Source organism: Dromaius novaehollandiae, chromosome 5, assembly GCF_036370855.1.
Source record: "Dromaius novaehollandiae isolate bDroNov1 chromosome 5, bDroNov1.hap1, whole genome shotgun sequence".
In the NCBI taxonomy this organism is placed as follows: domain Eukaryota; kingdom Metazoa; phylum Chordata; class Aves; order Casuariiformes; family Dromaiidae; genus Dromaius; species Dromaius novaehollandiae.
In genome coordinates, this window is record NC_088102.1 from 66,115,825 (window position 1) to 66,136,013 (window position 20,189).

The following is a 20,189-nucleotide window of genomic DNA, read 5'->3' on the forward strand; positions in this document are numbered from 1 at the left end:
AAATTTTAAGACTGCTTAATAATCTAGATTGATGAAGGATGTGCCTAGTTTTAGTCCAATTTATAGAAAATAGGTATTCTCCATCACAGAGTCCAGCATCAAATTGCTTCCGTATGCTTGTACTACAGCATCTGGAAAAAGACTAAGGATTAAATTAATAGGGATACTTAATCTTCCATATGCCCCTCTTAATATTCCTCCCCATCCCTCAGACTATTACTTGTGCATTGTTGCAAGTACTATATGCAAGATTAGTAACTACTTCATGGTTGGTTTTTTTGGATTTTTATTGATTTCGTGTATCTTTTAAAATTCCCAAAGCCGTCTTTTCCAATTTATGGATCACTGAAGGTTCTAACCATGGTTTCCATTGCTGACCAGAAAGTCAGAAGATGGTTGTCAGTCTTTTAACAAACTTTCAGCATCATTGCTCAATTAAAAATAAAGCCAAAATTTCTCTCTCCATTGCATACCAATGTGAAAGAATGCTATTATCAGTCAAGTCCTCTTTGGAAGCTTGCCTTTTCAGCATGTATTAATTCTTATGCTGCACCAGGAAGCACAGAAACTGTTTCCATAGACTACAGAATGCCATAAAGAATAGAAGAAAAAAAGAAAAAGATTATTAAGGGGTGATCATATGTTAAATAAGGCAGAAATTTAAAAGAAAATGGGGAGCTCAGCCACACACTAAAAACTCCTTTTTAGGTAAAAAAAAGTGGTCAACATGAAAACTAGTATTTGTAAACCCAGAAAGAAGTAGGTGAAATAACACTTTTCTAATTAAAATGAAAAATTATCTGCTCTTAGGATTGTGAATTTTTCCGAAGGAACAACACTTTAAAAAATTATGACCATTTGCAAAGTATATGTGAGAATAGGAAGAATCAGAACCCAGTTATCAACTAATATCGCAACCTGAAGAATACGGCCGCACAGAACCCCTTCCCCTGCCGTTTCCACTAGGCTTGGACTGTGCTCTGTGCTGCAGACTCTGAGGCCAGGGATCACAACCACACAGGAACATAAGCAAGCCAGTGTGAAATACACAGCAAAGTAGAGGAACTAAGCTACAGTATCAATAGTCTTACACAGTTTGCATACAGATATGTCAAGAGCTGCTTGGCTGATCTAAATTAGGAGGAAGAATGACTCAAAGACCACTAATATGAGTAGCATTCATTTCTTCTAAAACTCCTTCCTCTCTCTGGCTACTTAATACACACTGCAGCCTTTTCATATACTGACATTATAGCCAGAGACGCAGCATCCAGTATGTACAGACTCATACCTCCACTTACAATGACAGAAAGGCGGTGATACAAGCAACAAATCCATGTTACTAAGCAAACTTGTATCACATTAGCCAAAAGAAAAAACCCTCTCGAAAGCATACAGCTGTGATAAAGCTTAGTGCTTCTGCCTACTCTGATCAAGCAAGGCTGGAATGTTGGATCCTCGCGACTACATTATGTTTTGATTAAAAGGCTGGCTTCAAAGCCTACTAAGTCAAAGGAAAGATTCTCATCAACTTTAACGGGCTCTGGAGCAGGTCCTAAATCTTTCTGCATTGGATGTACTGGGAGTTTTTTTTATGAGAAACGGCATGATTACAATTTAACTTGTGATACAATAAAACATCAGATTTAATAACACAGGAATTATATGCAAGGATAGCAGAAACTGAATAGAGCAAACTGACCAAATGGATAAACCTCCTAATGCTCCTTAGGATAAATGTCCTAAGCAAGATATCAAAATAGAATTCGTGCCAATAAATAAATAAATAGTTTGGAAAAGTCACATGAGTTTGTTGTTGTTCTGTTCTCAAGGTGAGGAAAAAGCTGTATTCTTCAGAAGAATGCATGAGTAGACAGAGGACGAGAGGTCGGGGACGGATGTTAACAGTTAATTGCATTTCAGTGTTTAAACTTCTACCTATTCCCACTAATGAAGAATGGAACATCCTTAAGCTACAAAAATACCCATTTACATGCATCAGCCCACAAAGTGCTTGCGAGCTGGCATTTCACCTGCCTTTAAGAAGTAAAGGCTGCTAGGACAAAATCTTGCTGCTACAGATTAGGATATAATGGCATCACAAAGAAGGGTAGGACAACAAGCGAGGGAAACAACCACATTAAATTTTAACCTCTCAAGTTTATGCATGCAAACCATAATGAGAGCTCAGGTTCAACGAAGATTGCGGGCCATACCCTTAGTACTGCAATAGTAATAAGCAGTTAACCCTTCAATTTTACTATTCATTTAAATAGTGAATAAGGCCCTCATTTTCATTTGTATGGAAATGCACATGCTGAATACTTGTTCATAACCTATACCACCAAATACCTGCAGATCACATAGATTTCAAATGAAATTCCTCTACAATATATAACGTGAGAAGTTTGTATATTTTCCAGCAAATCAGCAGCAGTAAAATTAGATATAAAACCTTTTGCAATGGGGAACTATTAGTTGATCAAAACCAAATAGCAATAGCAAGAAAGAGCAAGAACAGTAAAAATCACTAACTGGACCTAGACATACCACTGACCACTCTGTTCAGCCAGACTGTATTTAACAGGGTTCCAGGCAAACTGGCTTCTAATACAAGTATGGACAGTGTTGATATTTTGGTGAAACTACTACAGAAAATGATTTAGCCAGAAGAAAATCTCATACCACTTATATAAATGTTGCAAAACATGTCTCCATCTTTTTTGAAAGCCACCACAGATAAACCCTTTGAGCTTTTTTCCCCTTTAAAGTTTCATATGCAGAAATCACAGTGAAAAATATATCACATTTATCATATACTTACAGTTTACTGAACGTGGGATCTATACATTTAACAAGCAAAGACATTGTAGGTGGAAGACAGAAAACCAAATTATCGTAACCAGAAGTTAAAAGAACAACTGCGTACTTGCCCAAAAGGAGAGCTCCCTTCAGACTTTGCTTTTCAAGAGCAACTCTGATTGCTAGTAGGTAACTCAAGAAACACAGTAGGATCTATTTTAGGGTAGATGTTTCTACACGATTTCTTAAAATTGATTTAGAAAGTGGTCCAAACTGCTTATAAATTAAGTATAAAAAAGTGGAACAATTCCCTGTTAGTGCTGCACAGCATGCTTTAGTTTCTGCATTTTGTTCTTTAGTATTAGTCAGAATACAAGAGATCATATTTTCAAATGTGAGCGTGCAAAGTGTGCATAAACTTGGAATGAATATTGTTTTGGAGAATTGTTAGGCTCACATTAAAGGGTGTCATATGTCTCACTACTACGCAATTTCTGTATAAACACAGAAATTTCCACTTAAAACTCTACAACTTCATATATAGCAGTAGATAATATTACTCCTAATGTTCCAAATTATTGGAAAAGACTATTATAAGATGTTAGTGGTGACCTTGCTAATACTAATATTTATACTTTACTTAATTACTGTCAGGTACAAGCATAGTTCTCCGTACACAGAGGGGGCAGCCAGAAAATTGCTTTGGATTGCTATAACTGTTCTTAAAAGGCAAATTTTTAAAAGTGTCCAAACAGTTGTGGAAGGGTATGTCCTATTTTAAAATGACTTAATGGAGAATACAGCATGATTTCTACTGCACAAAAACAAAAATTTGTTTTAATTTTTTTCCAAATCTGCATACTGTGCTGTGGGATGACACAGGCAGGACTCCTGCTGACACCTGCAGGAGTCTGATACGTACGCACAGAGTCCAGGGACTGCCCATTTTTGCCCTCCCTGTGTATTCCAGGTGATTTGCTACAATGCCCATTTTAAAGACTGAATTACTGAAGGGAAGCCAAGCAACAAGCCTGCGTGATGACCAGAAAAGTACAAGCTGGGCCTGTTATGCCTAAATTAACGATCAGCAAATGGCTGAATAAGAACAGCTTAATTTAGCCTAAAAGGTTATCATTATAGCCAAAGCAAAAATTAAAGTATTGAAAAGAAAAGAGGAGATGTACCAAACAAGTCCTTGAGCGCAATGTGGACTCGTTCCTGGACCAAGCTCCCGAGCACACCCTGTATCAAACCACTGGCATGCAGTGCTCTCTGTGTATGGATTAACAGTGGGGCGCACACACACAGCTGTGCATATTTGGGAAACTGCTTTTGATTTTCATTTTGGTAGCAAGCCAGCAGTGGCCAGGTTTCTTGAGGGTAACTTGAACAGTCATCCACAGATGTTTCAGGATAAAAAGAAAAAAGGCTGGTCACCGCAAATAAATTGATTTGTTGCTGTAATCCTGCTCAACCGCATTCTCCGAGGGACCAGCTCGGCTTATCTACGTGCACTAACTTGGGCAATTGCTACTTCACAGGCTTTGTGAGCTCAGCCTGGGCACCACACTAATGCAGTTACGTGCCTTCTGGACCAGGGCTGGCGAGCGGCCAGACAGATCGGGGCGTGGGCAGGATGAGTATGCAATTGCCAGCCATGGCAATACCCTCCTTCAAAGGGATGTAACATTTGGTACTGTCAGCTTTATGAGCAACGGAGAACAATGGCGAGGTCAAAATCTATTGTGATTACCTATAGGATTGTGATTCTTTTTATTAAGGCATATCAGGTTGTGCAGTTTCTAGTTACACTTATAAAACCATCTTTTCAATTGCCTGCTAAAATGAAAAAGTTGTACAGGAAGGATTTTTTTGCTCCTTGCAACCTTAATTCATCCCCCTGGCATCTGTGTGTTATGAAACAATCTTTAATTACATTATCACAAACTATATATGTTACAAGACCAATGTTTCTCTCCATGCACAAGATGAATGGATAGTGCCATATATAGATACATCACAACAGGATTCTGGTTTTCCTCCCAAAAACCGAATTAAAGAGTATTTCGCTAGTGGTACAACTTCGTTCCTGCTTCAGGGAGGGAAAAGAAGGAATTTTTCCTGTACAAATGGAAGTGCTTTTCAGCTGCAAGATGCCCTCCCTCAAATAAACATGTTCCTAAGTTAAAAAGAAGAAAAAAATTTTTTTTTTGCTGATTTCAGTGCTGAGAAATTCAGAATTGTGCCATAAAGCACCGTAATTCCTATCGGTGCAATGGTATTTGACTCTAAACATTTTGTTTAATAAATTTCCCTCCTGCGTCCTGCCAACAATACATATGCCTCTATTACAATACAAAAGCTTTGCAAGAGTGATGTGGTGTCCCAGAAATATGATCGTATACTCAAGACGGAAGTAGCTTCATTTGTAAACGCTTCGGGAGTGAAAGTCCAGCTCCACAGAAGCCCGCTGGAATCCTGCCACGGCTTAAAGTGAAGTCAGATCTGCTTTGTGATGTGCAAGTAACGGATCCTGTGCCGACAGCAGACATACCCATAAGCAGAAGCACCAAGAAGTTTCAAAAATGAAGGTTCAGGTTTTCTTCTCTGACTTTCTGCTGACCCAAAGCGTTTCAAGACTGAACAGCAAAACAACACAGGAAAACTTTCCAGCAGACACAATCTGCATGTGTGCTCAGCAATGAGAGAGGGCTCATCTACCGCCTCTCACTCCTAGCAAGGCCCAGAAAAAAGAGCGAGGCATGACCCAGCTCTGCTGGGGGGGCGTCCGGTCCCGCTGCCGCCTGGAGAGCGGCCCGTGGCTGCGGAGCCATCCGGAGACCTAGAAAGGTTTAACCCAGACTTTCTGACAGCTGTACCCAACCAACCTCCTGCTGCCACGCACGTGCTAATGACCACTGACAAAGACCTACTAGAAAAATTTAGCATATTCATGCAGCACAGGAAGGAACACACAATTTCCTCCTTGCTGCAGCATGAGTATGCAAATAATTTTGGAAGGCTATAACCCATTTTAAAATGACTTAATGGAGATTTTTCAAATGCACAAGAGGTGGTTAGACACCAGGTAACATCAGCCTGCACCACTTAGTACCTTTGCTTCAGAAGTCCAGGATTAATTCAAAACTAAAGGAGTGTAGCTAAGTGTTTAAAATGATCTCCGTATCCTTAATACAGTATTCAGCTCAGCAAGGATTTAATTGTGTTGAAAGCACTCCATGTAGCATATACTTCAGAGAAAAAAGGCGGCCAATCTCAGAGCTCGAGAATACAGAAACCTAACTCTGGCCATCATCTGCAGCAAAAACGTGATTTCACCATTGTCAGTGTGTTGTCATGAATACCACTGTTTGCCCAGTCCAACTGAAATTCTCTATTTTTAGCCTTTCAGCTACTTTCAGATAAAATTCCTGCAGATAGGACTAGCTGTATAGGTCAGATAACATACAACTCTGAAACCACAGATGACCTCATGCAACTACAAAGAAAGAAGGGCCTGTTACTTAAAACAAGGCTAAAATTTAACCCAGCTACACTAAAAAGAAACAGGGAGTGTTTTACAGTCCCATTACAAGACATAAAACAACAGTCACTATAAATTCATGGTGTACTTATTTGTAAGGATGTAACAAGAGTAATTAATAACCAGAAGTAGATCATCTCCGAGCCAGAACACTACCAAAGCCTTTTCAGGTTCATTGGAGATTTCACAAACAGCACTGAGAATCTATTTTAGCTGTCATTTGAGATTTATTTGTCCAAAAAGAAAAGTCATTGTTCTTTGTCAGCACTCACCAGACATTTTGTCATGTTCCACACTTTCAATTGACATTAAGGATATAAAATTAAAAAACATAAACCAAACTTTCTAGAAAGAGCTTCCTTTTGCAAGAACACTTACCAACCACAGATCTCAGTGAGCACTGCACAGTGGTGCTTCTCTGGGCAAAATGCACTAGACTTCTATATTCTGCTCGACTCCTCGTATGTGTCACCCTACACAGACTGAAAGGCACCTGCTCCCTTTAAAGTGTCATCTATTGCCAATAGATAGAAGCATAGTTCTGAGCACTATCTTTCAAGTTTATCTTACGTATTAAGGAGAAATGTGTAAGGAACAGATATTTCACAGATGAATCAATCGAGATTAGGGTGCGCCGTTTGCATCCATTTGGATGTCTTGCCCATGCCTCTTGGTTTGCAGAACGGGGTTGGATATTTCTTCAGAACAAATCCTTGAGCAAGGCTACCACATACAAGGCTTCCACTTGTGGAAAAAACACTATGAAAGATACTTTTCTCAAGATACTTCAAGAACTTGGACTGTTCACTACCAAATTAACAGACTGGACGCATGAGTGAAAACAACTGTAAGAGTAAAGAAATTCTTTAAACCTCCCCAACTTCCACCATCAAATCACCACAAGAGATCATAAATGATTCAAACCCAGGTCTCTTGACTCTCCCTCCCTCCTTAACACCAATGTTAGCAAAATTGTATTTTTTAATAATGACATAGCCTCTGCGTGTCATCTCATTTTTCAAGCACAGCTAGCATTGAAATAAAGGGTTACAAAGCACTTAACTGTTAATTTGCAATTATAGAAAAAGTTTGATTTTTTCTGGCTTCATGTCACTTGAAAGAAAAAACTCCATTTGTCATAAAGAATGAAAACCAGGACAGAGCAAGATTTGCTCTCGTTCTCTCTAAGGAATTGTAGGTGGAGTTATATAAACAACAGAACAATGATCAAAGGGAAATCCTGGGACTGTAATACACTAAAGTATTAAAGGAATAGAGTCCTTTATCTATTGTGGAAGAAGGAAGTAGAGCATTGAGACGTGTAATATACACAATTAAAAATCAAAACCCAAGTGAGTACCAAAAGAGACTGAAATCAATTAAAGCCTGTTTTTTCATATTCTGTTAAAATGACAACGAAGAACCAAAAAATGCAATCCACAACAAAAATTATGCTCCATCACCTGGAAGAAGCAGGCGTCCAACTCTATTTTAAGCTGTATTTTTCCCCACATCCTATGAAACGAGCACTGTTCAGTAACATACCAGGTCCTCATTCATGGCCAGCCTAACTGAAGCCTACCTTGTCTTCCACTCTGTTCAACCTGGCACCAATCGTGTTATTCCCTCGGTCTTTGCTTTTTTCTGTGGAACAAGAAGCATTTGCAAATTAATATATGGTGTTATAACAAAATAGCAGTAAGCCACAACAGGGTGTGTTTAACAAGCCCACCAACGCAGTGTAACTGAACACCTTTGCCAGGCTGGTAGTTTTATTTCTTAAAAGCAGCTTTTTGTTTCTTTTTATAGCATTAGCCCAAGCCATGGCTTTTAATAGCACTTAGGTTTAAGGCACTTTCAACCTTAATTTTATGCTTTAACCTGGGAGAACAAAACTGTTCCCAGTTTAGTTAATGTTTTAATTACAGTTTAAAAACAATCTGGCGCTGTGCAAAAGGCTCTACAGCCAGCCTGAACAATGTGCTTGTATAATATTTTATCTTTTTTTCCTATAAATTATATAGAAACTGAAGTCTGAAATGACATTAACAGAGTTTTGAATAGCCAGTCTTGTCTCAAATCAAACTGAGTACTTTGTGCCCCTTTTACAGTTTCTTTGCAAAGATATCACTGCTCTGTATGAACATGACTGATTTCATAGGAACTCTGCAACCATAACATGACATTTTACTGAAAAAATATTGAGCCTCACAGAGATTAGAGCCAATATTTTGAAAACTGAAAGTAGGTACTTAAAATATGTAAATACAAGTGGCCCTATTTTAAAGGTGTTGGTGGCTAAATATTAGCGTAGATGCCTAAACTTCAGACCACAACAGGTTAGCAATGTTTAAAATTTGGTGACAAAATAAGAAGTTTTTTTACAAGTATTTTTCACTAATTATATCTTAATCAGATTAACTTTAGACACATCCCTTATATTCAATTTTGAGATCCGTGCTTCAAGTCATACTGAATCTAGAATGATTATTAAAGCAGACATAGATGTAAAGAATATTAGTTCCAACACTATGGAGGCTGCCATGGAAAAGTCCACTTTATTACATGACTGTGCAAGGAAGAAGAAGGGGTAGTCTGTTTAGCAGGTATTCATGCTGGTCTCCATCACAATTTCAGTGGTATTCCCCTCACCTTACTATTTTGTATTTGCTGTAGAGTTACAGCAGTAGGGCTTATATTAATTTACCTGAGACAGAGATAAAAAGAGATGGCTTCCCTATAGACTGATCCAACCTGAAAATAAACAGAGAAAGAAAAAAAGAATCATTGTTAGTTTTTATCAGCCTGAAATAGCACCTACACTTTCTCTAGCTGGAAGGGGGAGGTCGCTTCACAAACAAATGAAGTTCAAGTAGCTCTGCTTAGCAGTCTAAGTGAAACAGTGACTTTGGACTAAGAATGGCAGGAAATAAAAAAATAGTAACAAAAAAGCATCAGACTTATATTGGTCTTTAGGTTCTTTACCGACTGTAGAAGGTCTACAGTGACCACTGCATTTCCACACGAACAGCATTGCTTCCTCCCTTCCTTGTTCTGCCCCTGCTGACTTGTCTCATCCACCTGCTCTCCCTCAGTTTACGCATGCAGCGTAATGCTACCAGAGCAGGCAATGGTATTTCACCCTCTGTGTACAGCACCTCCCATGAAGAGATTATGGTCAAACTAGCGGTTTGGCAATACAGGTAAGTATAATGAAAACGGTAGGTCTTGATCATCAAAAGTTTAAGACCTCTTCCTTTCCCTTCTCCCCTAAAAAGAAACCTTTTCTTCAATTCCATATTTAAATTCAGTAACTTTGCACACTGCTACCAACATACCACTTGTAACCCTGTCAGTTTTTGACCCCCAGCCTTAATTGCTGTCTTTTTATGAACTTCCGTCTGCTGATGCTTACAGATATGGACATTCAACTTTATTGTCATACCTCCTCTGTAACTCCTTGATTCGCACCATCAGGTTGAGATGACCCTGAGAATACTGTTCAATAACATCTCGGACATCATAAGGCTTTCTAGCTTGCTGTAAAACAAAACCCCAAAACATGCCAGTAAGCCACAAGAATATACCAATAGGCTATATTAATATAGGTTTTTTTTCCAAGAGTAAAGGGTAATTTCTTTTTAATCTGTTCAACACAATATAAACATCTGAAATATTTTGATTGTTGCCATGATTGTACATTTAGTGAGGAATAATTATGATGGTCCTGATTTGATTCGCCCTTTTTGTTACCACAGGTCTACCGCATGCTTTTCAAGAGATTATGAACAGAATTTGAGGCCAAAAAAAGTATATCTGGCACTTTTCTCAGAAGTCTGTGGTCATTCTAGTTTCTTCTGGAAATAAGTTTCGTACTCATGGGCCACTGGCCAGGAAAGAGCTGTATTTTGCACGCACAAGCCTTTATTCTGAGTCAGCAACAAGAAGGCTGGAGTTTTCAGATCAGCTCTTAATATGAGAAGCTTAAACGAGTGTCCTGACTGAAGGTGCATGATTGATTTCCTTTACCAGAAAGACTGGCTCCACTTTCAAATCTACTGGGAAATTCTGGGAGAATACTGGTATAAGAAACAACCAGGGAGAAAGTCCTGTGACTTTAATTTACATTTCATAAATGAAATACTTGCAAACTCTTCGATCAAAATAAAAGTCTCTCTCCTTAGAAAAGAAGTATTTTATAACTGATAAAGTTTAGCTAGAAATAACAGCATTTTACCCTGAAGGTTTCAGAGTGAACATCTCGTGGCAAGTTGTACAGAATACTGTTTTGTTCATCCAACATCTACATTTTGCATTACAGAGCCTACTTTGCAGGCATCTTTAATGGGTCATGAATGCAATTTTCCTACATTTAACTACATTATCTATGAGGCATATGTGCCTATTATTATTGTTGTTGTACACATACCTAGAGTTGGTTGGCACAACAAGGCATGGAAAGGAGGAGGAAACAGCCCTCTGGTTGTATCATTTCTGGAGGTTCAGATGTGATTTGGGAGACTCAGGTTTGAGTCATACTCAGCTTTTCTCTCACACTTTAGCAGAGTGCCCTAAACATGAGGCTACTGAGTACTTCAGAAAGGGTAGTCCTCAATTCCTCTTAGCTAGGTTGCAATTACAGCAGACATCTGTATAATTCACCTGATCATGTATTATGAGTGCCATGGACAAAACCAACTATATTCAAGAATATTTCCAAAACGTGCTGAAATACATTACAAGGATTAAAAAAAGGTCACAAAATGCAGAAAACTTAACAACATGTAACACCAAGAGACATAAACACTCTAGGCCAGATTTTGAAAAGGATTTAGGTGCCAGAGTATACAGTTGGGCTGTAAGTAGGCCAAACAGCTGGGCACACTTTCCAAAAGTGCAGCTAATAAGATTTTCAAAAATGCCTTAATAGATTGGCTGCCTATCTGTAACTTTAGGCACCTAAATGCCTTTGAAAATCTCATTCCATGAGCTCAGAATTACTTCATTTGGAGAGAGAAAAATGTAAACTCATATATATTCAGCACTTTCTAAAACTAAAAAAAAAAAACCAAAAAAACAAAAAAACACATATAAATTTAAATTAATAAATTTATATAAATATAAAAATTCCTTTATCTGTAAAGCCTGTGAGCTTGGGAACTGCCAAGTTCTAATGCAGTGTCTTCCAGAGTGAAGCTGCAATGGCTGAGCCACCAAATTCTTTCTATATTGGGATTTGAGAAAGTAAAATATTTTGGGAGATGGCTTAAATCGCACATTTTGCACGAAGGGGAGGAGGGAAAATTGCTCTTTCAGATTAATGTTTTTTAAACAATAGGTGCTAACAATTGCTGCGGGGCCACGGAACGCCAGCATGAAGGCCAGGGGAAAGGATTAGAGGGCAGGTAAGAAGAGCAAAAGTTGAGAACAAATTCATACAATGCTCTGATTTATTACATAGGTAGGTCATAGAATATGTACAGAAGAGGTGATGCCAGAGGGGTACATTCATTTCTTCATTACTTTTTTGGGCGCTCTGGCTACCATCTTTCCACAGATTCTTGTTTCCAGGATTTATTCTAAGTTTCTGAACCCCTGTTCAGTTTTACACAGCTGCCATTTGGCTGTACTCATTTCAAAAGCCAGCTGATTCCAGTTTCAATAATTCAGCAGAGTGAGTGTTTTTAGTCTGAACAGGCAGGCAACAACATTGTCTTGTTAGGTAGGTTCATTTGACTTGGATTTATTCAAAACATTAGTTCTCCCATATAACAAGTTAGACAAATTTCATTTTCAAGCTTGTTTGCCAGGTAATATTTGCTATTCAACTACACACAGCCCTTTGGTGCTTACACAAAAGTGAGAATTAAATCAATGTGATATCCCTGGAATCTGGCAACATTGGCATAGTCAGACCTTTGAACAAGTACAAATTTAAACTGCATCTACTTTCAGAGTTTGGATTAAACCCATTACTGAAGATAAACCCATGTGGATCTTGCAATCTCCAGTACAATCAGAAGCTAATAAAGCAAGTAAATAAATTTGGTCATGGCAATCTGTAAAGTATTAATACTCTGAGAGATGTTGGAGAAATGCTGATAGTAAGTGCATTTAAAGCATTTCTTCCAAAAATCATCACACTTTCAGAAAGCCATACTCATCACCTGGTTTCGCACTTCTGTAAGCCAATTCTCATTCTGAGAGAACAAAACCAGTTGCGGCTCCATGAGCATTCATAGCTCGACAGAGCTGGACAAGGGCCTCCTCTCTGGGTTTCCGACAGATTGCTCTTCCCCATAACTGAGATAGTCAACAACTGCAATGCTAGTTTTTCTGTTGGCCTGACACATCTCCTGCGCACTGGATCCTGCTGGTGCTCGTCACTTCATCCAGTCCCCCTAGGGTTCCAGGGCATGCACTGATCCCACATCTCCTCCCCAGAAATGAGTTATGCTGCTGCCTTGTGACAGCAGCACACCTGGAGGTCCCTGCTTTCCATAACTATCTGTCATACCACACGCTAATCATTACTGTAAGGAAACACCGAGCTGTAACTTTTCCTTTCTTGCATCTTTTGACAAGGGGGAAAAGACTTTACAACTGTAAATTCTAACATACCAGAATTTGTATCCTATCTGAGATCTCAGAAATGTTTTATCAAGCGTATTTCAAAAACAGGAGATGTTTCTGTATTGCTTATCCTTATTTCACATGTTGAAGGTATTCCTCACTTCCATTCCACTAACTCTTTCTTTCTTAAATCAATCGAAAGCTGGACACAATATAGAAATCAGGCGGTAGATATAGAAATCAGGCGGTAGCACCTCCATGCAATGCACTGCCTCTCCCTAGGAGGTAGCTCCCCTCTTTTAGGGATCATTACTTTAATTACTGCCTACCCTGATTTTCAAAAGCTTGTATTATTCAGCTTCCTCAGTAATCAAAGGAAAACATTCTGTACTTGGGTCTTACAGTCACCTTTATTACTATCACAATAGCCTTTCAAAAGCAAGAGCATGCTTACAAAGATGAAGCATTTAAATGACCTTTTCTGGACACAGGTTGGTTCCCAGATTACTCAGTGTCTTTGGTGTGCAAGTTTCTTTACACAATAGTTCTAAACAGGTTTTCTCTTCTCTTTCTCTTAGGGTGCAATTTACCTCTCTGCCAAGGAACAATGGAAAGGCCATGCATTAATTCAGCCTGACCTTAGAGTATAAAGGTCTATGCTGGCCTACAGTTCAGGTGAAATAGAAGGTGAAGCAATTTCACCTTTCAGCTGTTTCAAAATCTGTTGATCTTCTACATATCCACGTTCTGCATCTAAATAATAGTTTCATTAATCTCCTGTCATTTTTCTTTCTTATTGTACGTGCTTAACAAATTACCAGCGTACATCACTTCATTTTTAAAACTCTCTCTCCATATATTTACTTTTTCAGTGAAGTATCACTTCATTTTGCAAATTTTCTTTCAGTCTGCCAGATTCCCAAAAGCCAACAGCTAACCTTGAGTGATTCTGAGATACTCTCTAATGGCAGAGTGAAACGGAAGAAGAATTTCAATCTGACCAGAGAGCACACAGAAGAAGAAAGAAGAAACCTAACTGCTTACATACACTGTCATATGCACATTGAAGTTATAACTAACATTCACAGAGAAGGCAGCATGATTCAGTGATGGCATAAGCCTGTAAGTCTTGTCCATGGTCTAGTACTATAAACATGGTGCTATCACAAACACGAATTTTTGGATTATGATTGTACGATTAAAAAGAGACAAATCTGATGAGACCAGCTTGAAAATTCCAGGTTCAGAAGAGCAGGTTAGTAAGAATAAGTATATTGTGCTTCATCCTGCATTCCTCATACTCTGCTGCAGGTGTCTGATAATAGGAGGAGGAGGTAAGTTACTGCCTGTTTTTCTTTTACCAGGCTGCCTCTCTCTTTAAAGCACAGCAAAGCTGAAAGCCTGGAATATGTAGACATTATGAATGAAGTTTAATTTCCAAGTAGGAAGGGGTATTTAATAGTACTGCTTATTCTGTAATAACTTCATCTTGAGAGCTGATCCTTCAAGAGAAAATACTCATGATGCTGATGTTGACAACAAAAAGCTTTGTTTTGTAAAGAGAAAAAAACTGCAATAGGCAAAGGATGACTATTCAAGAAACAAATGTGGAAACCAGCACCACGGCTTTCCCTAACTTTGTTCACCCCTCTGCTAATTAACCAATAGTCATAGCAAAAAATCACCTTAAATGAGTTAAAATTTCCCCCATCATACACAAAAAGACAGTTTGCAAAAGGCACAAAAGCCAACGACAAATGTTAAGTATGTGCACAGCTGCATATTGTTCCCTAGTAGCTGCGTGCACAGACAATTTCTCCAAGAGTCAGATCGGGGAAAGGGAGACAGGAATCAATGCAAGTGGAATTTCTGGGAAATGTAACCAAACAACAGACAAATAAAATGGGTATAATAACCTTTGAAACACAGGACACTTTCAACTACGTTGTTTGCTAGAGGTCAGTGCTGAGATTCTAGAAGATTACACACTGAATTCATGATTCATACCCATGACAAATAATTACATAAGATGATGAATTATAAGGCTGTAAATGCATGAGTTTCCAGTGACACTGTTACAGACCAGGCAACAGTTACTCATGTTATCAGTGGAACTACAAGCTGTATTTTTAGTTTATGTTATGTATAGAACATTTGTTGTGGTGAAGAATGCCACACAAAATAAAAAAAATATTTCAGAAAACTGATTAATTCAACAGGAAGAGAAGAATGTACATGGAAAGAAAAAAATCTTTCAGAATCTTCCAAAATGACAATGGGAAATCAGATCAAATCCCTCGATCTGTGATAGATACCACATTTGTATCCATATGCATCAGTCTTAAGAAACTTAGAAACTTTCTTAACTGGAAGACAAAAATTATTCACCCATGAATTCACCTAATGGAAATAACCCAGTATGGTAATATGCTTTCTGAAATTCAGTTATAAGGTAAGTGAATTAGAGTGTGCCGAAGACATCTGACATATAACCAATATGTGAAATTCATTCTTATGTAAGAGGGGTGGACAAAGCCCAGAAAGCCATTATTTTCTAAGTACTGTTTTCTCTATGATCTATGGAACCGTTCCTTAGCAGGGACACCCTAGTGTACTTCAACATCCCAGTACTGAAAGGAAAGGATGCCTCACTGACACACAGGGCTTGCGCTGACTACTAGTAGAAGAAGAATACCCTTTCCTATATAGTTTAAAACAACCATATAGACTTTGCTGGAGTGTTATAGCCCCTTTACAAGAGCATAAACACATCCATAAAAATGTTATCCATTCTTTATAATGTTATGCTGGGTTCTTATATGGACATCATCATATGGACTATATTCAACCCTGGACTTCGAAACGGAGCATACCTTTCTCTGCTTCTTTTGAGGGGGAAATGATGGACATGTGTGATGCTTCACAAAATATTATTTTTCATGTTCTCTGAAATTTCCTTGTATGCCCGTTTGGTTTCTCTTTCAAAATTTCTTTTATTTTCAAATAGGAAGTCTGTGCTTTCTAGCTGACATTTGTCCTTGTGGTACCATCACCATTTGTTATTGATTGATCTCTCAAAAAAAGAAAAAAGGTATTTATGCAAAATTAGTCATACAGGCGTATCTTGCAAACAGCTGGTATACTATAAGAACTATGCTGAACTGGGACCTATTTTGGAAAATTTTCCTCCTCTTCCCCTTCCTATGCTTCCCCTTCCAGAAGCTCTGGAGGCATCTCTAAAAAATACTCCTTTTGACTGCTGACCTTGCAACTATTTATGTTCCAGCTAATTTTAAGCAGAAATAGTCCAATGGGCTTCAGTTGATATTACTTGGTTTTTCAATATTCATGGAAAAAAAATCTCATTTTTCTGTTAGGAAGACACTTTTCACATAAACGCAAAAAGCTTAGAAGTATCCGCCACAGAATTTAGAATCACAGTTGTATCCATGTGCATAAGTATCTGCCAGAGAGCAGCTTCTATATAGATCGCTTAAACCCTTAAATATTAGCCTTTAAGAGTGCATATTCTGCTTTGCTTTACTTCTAGATACCATGTTGCACTGGTTAATAGGAACTGTGTAGTCATTACTTGGCACATGTTTAAACATTTTAATTTCTTATGACTATTTTATGTGCATACAATAGAACAAAGTAGATTTACAACATCCATGTGAGGGAAGAATAGTGATAGTGGTTATCTCCTAATTACGGGAGAGATTTTCAAAAGCACCTTATGGCTAGAATTTCAAGGTGACTTTGTGCATTAAGTTACTCAGGTGCTTTTGAAAATGTACCTTTAGTGCTCTCAGAATTTTTAAACTCAGTTATAACCTTGTATTCAGAGATTATGCAGAGGTATCGGGTATCTCCCTATAAATTCTCTTTGGAAGATTTTGCTTCTGACAGGAACAGCTGCGTATTTGTATGCAGTAGTGACTTCAAGTGTACTTTACTTCAGCTTAATTTAAATTTTTAGTTCACTGTTAACAGCTAATATTAATAGCTCAGGAAGAATAAAAACTGCTAAAAAGGGTAAGAGACAACCTTGTTGAGGGATTTTGTACATGGCCAGGAACAGGTCTTTTGCAGATGAGAAAGTGTAGAGTACAACTGAGAAGCCAGATTAGCAAAGGGGATACTGAGTACAAACAAGTTTTAAGCATGAACTGAATAGTCCCATTCTATTCAGTCAAATGCTTTTTCAGCTTCTATCAAGTCATCTGCCGCAGGGGAGTTTCGTTTATTTGCCAGGTGGATAACGTTGCACAGAGCGTTCAGGCATTTTCCAAATCTGTTTTTGACAAATCCCACTTGGGAGGTAGATATATAACGTGCAGAATTCTTGTTTCTAAGTAATTTAGTTAATACCACGGCAAATATTTTATGATCTAAATTTATGAGAGCAATGATTCAGTAATTACTGCAGACCAAAGGATCACAGTCAGGTTTTAGAATGAGAGTAAATTAAAGTTTAATGTAACTGGCCACATTTGGGCTGTTTTTCACAGAACAGAAATGGACATATCACCAGAGTGGGCCGCACCCCCTTCCAAGCTGCAACTCCCAGCCATCAAGTGTTAAGGAGTTCTCAACAAAATGACTGCAAAAAATTGTTTTCAAGCAGTCCGAACACTGTGTCTTTCTTAATTTTAGTCTAATAAAAATAACAGGTGAAATTTGCTAGCAGAAACTTTCTGAAAGCGCTCCATGCAAGAAAACCCCCGTCATGGAAGATATAAGCCTAAATGGTTACAGTCTGAATACATTATACATAACTGAAAGAAAATTCTTGTAACGTCAGGCAAGCTTAGGTACAAATTAGCTCACCAATTTTAGGCATTTTTAGGCATTTAGGCATTCAGGCAATTCTTCTAAACTTCAATGATGAAGTCAGAGTCCAAGTTTTGAAGCAGCAAGCAAGCATCATCTTATTAAAATGATGCTCTCCAAGACTGTTAATCATCAGCATCTTTTTGCTCCTAACCTCTGCGCCCTTCAAATACTTCAGGGAAGAAGGACTCCTACTTTTTTTTTTTTTTTTTTTTTTTGGCATGGTGTAGAGAAATAAACTTTCCTGCCTTTAATCTATTGTGAGTACTAGTGCTGAGGTCGTGTTTGAAAATAGATATGGGCAGTTAAGCCACTCTGTTTCTTTGCATTTTCAGTTGTGAAGCCTGTTCTCCAGGGAGAGTCCCTTATTAATTCATTTAAAATAATTAATTTATTTCTTATTTATATATTCATCTGGTTTAAATCAATCTGAAGGCTGCTGACACATGGGGTTTTTTTTACTAGATTAATTACATTGATTTTAAAAACCACATTCTTAGAAAGTTTACAGGCACAAATTTTTATTCAGACCAGGCAACAAAGTTAATTAGCTACTGTTAAATGCTTATGGTATCACAACATCACAGCAAGTAGAGCGAGATACAGGAAACTTGTATCAGTGATGGCTACAGGAATGAAGAGAACCGATTATCGCACAAACTGTGATGGAGCTCTCCTGCCTATGCAGAAGGGACAAGGGCAAAGGAAGCAGAAACCTTCTGGCACACTAACAGATTTCCATCCCCATTTCTTATCAGGACTTCATCAACATCAAGTAAGAGACAAAAACAAGGTTGAGGTAGTATTTTGATCTCTAATCCTCCTGATTCAGCATGACAGCAACATCCAGCTCAGAATTAACGGAGACATATGAGACTGTTTGCATTGCAAGAAGGAGACAGCGATAACAGAAGGCGAGAGGTCAAGTCCATTAGCAGAAAATAACATTTTAATTCAGACTGCATTTCAGGGGTTTACCCGGTTCCCAGTGTATCCACAGTTGACTAATCTGCTGCTAAACAACCACCCTATTCAAGGGGTGAGAGAATAGTGGGTGTAGCTCACCATTACTGAAATGAATTGTGTTAGTCTCCTAAAAGAAACAATGAATCAGAAGAATACAAGGGTTTATTTAGAAAAGGAGCTTTCTATTCACAACTCACCTGAAACTTCTTCTTTGCCACAAAGTACTGCATCCTTCGTATCACCTTAATTGCAGCACGGTGGTGTTCTCGCAGCCTGTGGGAAAAATGAGGAAGATGAGTGTGGTGAAAGAGCATCTCTATCCAGGCAATAAAAATAACAGCCTTCACTAACTGCTTCACTAACAAATGAATGCATAAAGCAAGTAGCAGCAATTCATCCTGTGAACAAAACACACCATTACTGTGACCTTTCCCACCTTCAAAAAAGCTATGAGAATCCAGAATTTTATCTGATTTATGCTAGGGTAAAAATTGGTGTCTATATCAGCCTTTTCCTAGGTCAAAGTAAACCTCCACCCATCTTTCCCAGACTCTTTTTCTCAAAAACCAAGCTGTTGAATTTCTGCATATTACTGCCACACCCAGGTTTTATATACAAGTCTTGTGTAAGATGTTCCTTCACTTATATGAATTTGTTTTTCAAAAATAATAAAAAGATGAATTTAAAGATTTTTGAGTAGTTGACTGTTAAGCAATACGAATGATATTGCGGTATTTGAATACAACATTTACATACACGTTTATCCCCAAACTGAACTGTAAGTGTATATAAAGGCAAAATAATCTGGAAGGTCTTTAACCAAATATCTCTCTTTTCATACACATACATATGAACTAAAAAAAAAAAAAGAATAAATTAAAAAAGTAAGAATTTTCTCTTTGTGCTTTAAAATAACAGATATCAGTTTCTGAGATTAAATTATATTTTAAACAGTTAATTAAGAACAATGGATATCTTCAATTTTTTCATTTTTTTAAAGCTTGTACAAATGACAGATTTTTCTTCTTAACATTAAAATAGCAAACCAAGTATATAATCTGTGCTGACGATTTATTCTACTTACTCAATTATTACTCTTATAAAGACATGTTTGATTGACCTTATTGCACAATGTTTCTTGCATTCTAAAAGTATGAACATAGAGTATTTTTAACTTGCTTCCCAAGTAGACTTCTAGTGATGGCTTAGAAGAACTAGCAGTAAAAGCAGAGCTGGTCTTATTCAGATATTCCAAATGATTTATCCTTATAAATTCCTATTAATAATGTTGATAGATAGGCATACTGAGGTGTTATTAGATGGTGGTTTCTGTCTATATTGAACCTGACAGCATTCATACTCACTATGGGATGGGTCTTTGGTATGATATAGCACAGCATCACTCAATCCTCTTTAGTTAAATAAAACGTGAAATTTTAGTGAGTATTCACCCATTTCCTCCTGACAATTT

General features: G+C 37.8%; 1 protein-coding gene across 1 annotated transcript in view; it reads right to left on the reverse strand.

Annotated features, from left to right (window-relative positions):
• KCNQ1 (potassium voltage-gated channel subfamily Q member 1) overlaps positions 1-20,189 on the reverse strand; it is a 373,176-nt gene that overhangs the window by 100,431 nt on the left and 252,556 nt on the right. The window contains exons 13-16 of the mRNA XM_064513133.1: positions 18,916-18,991; positions 9,792-9,886; positions 9,054-9,100; positions 7,929-7,990 (exon numbers count right to left, since the gene is read on the reverse strand). Coding sequence (XP_064369203.1) covers positions 7,929-7,990; positions 9,054-9,100; positions 9,792-9,886; positions 18,916-18,991 — 280 coding nt within the window. The remainder of the gene's footprint in view (positions 1-7,928; positions 7,991-9,053; positions 9,101-9,791; positions 9,887-18,915; positions 18,992-20,189) is intronic.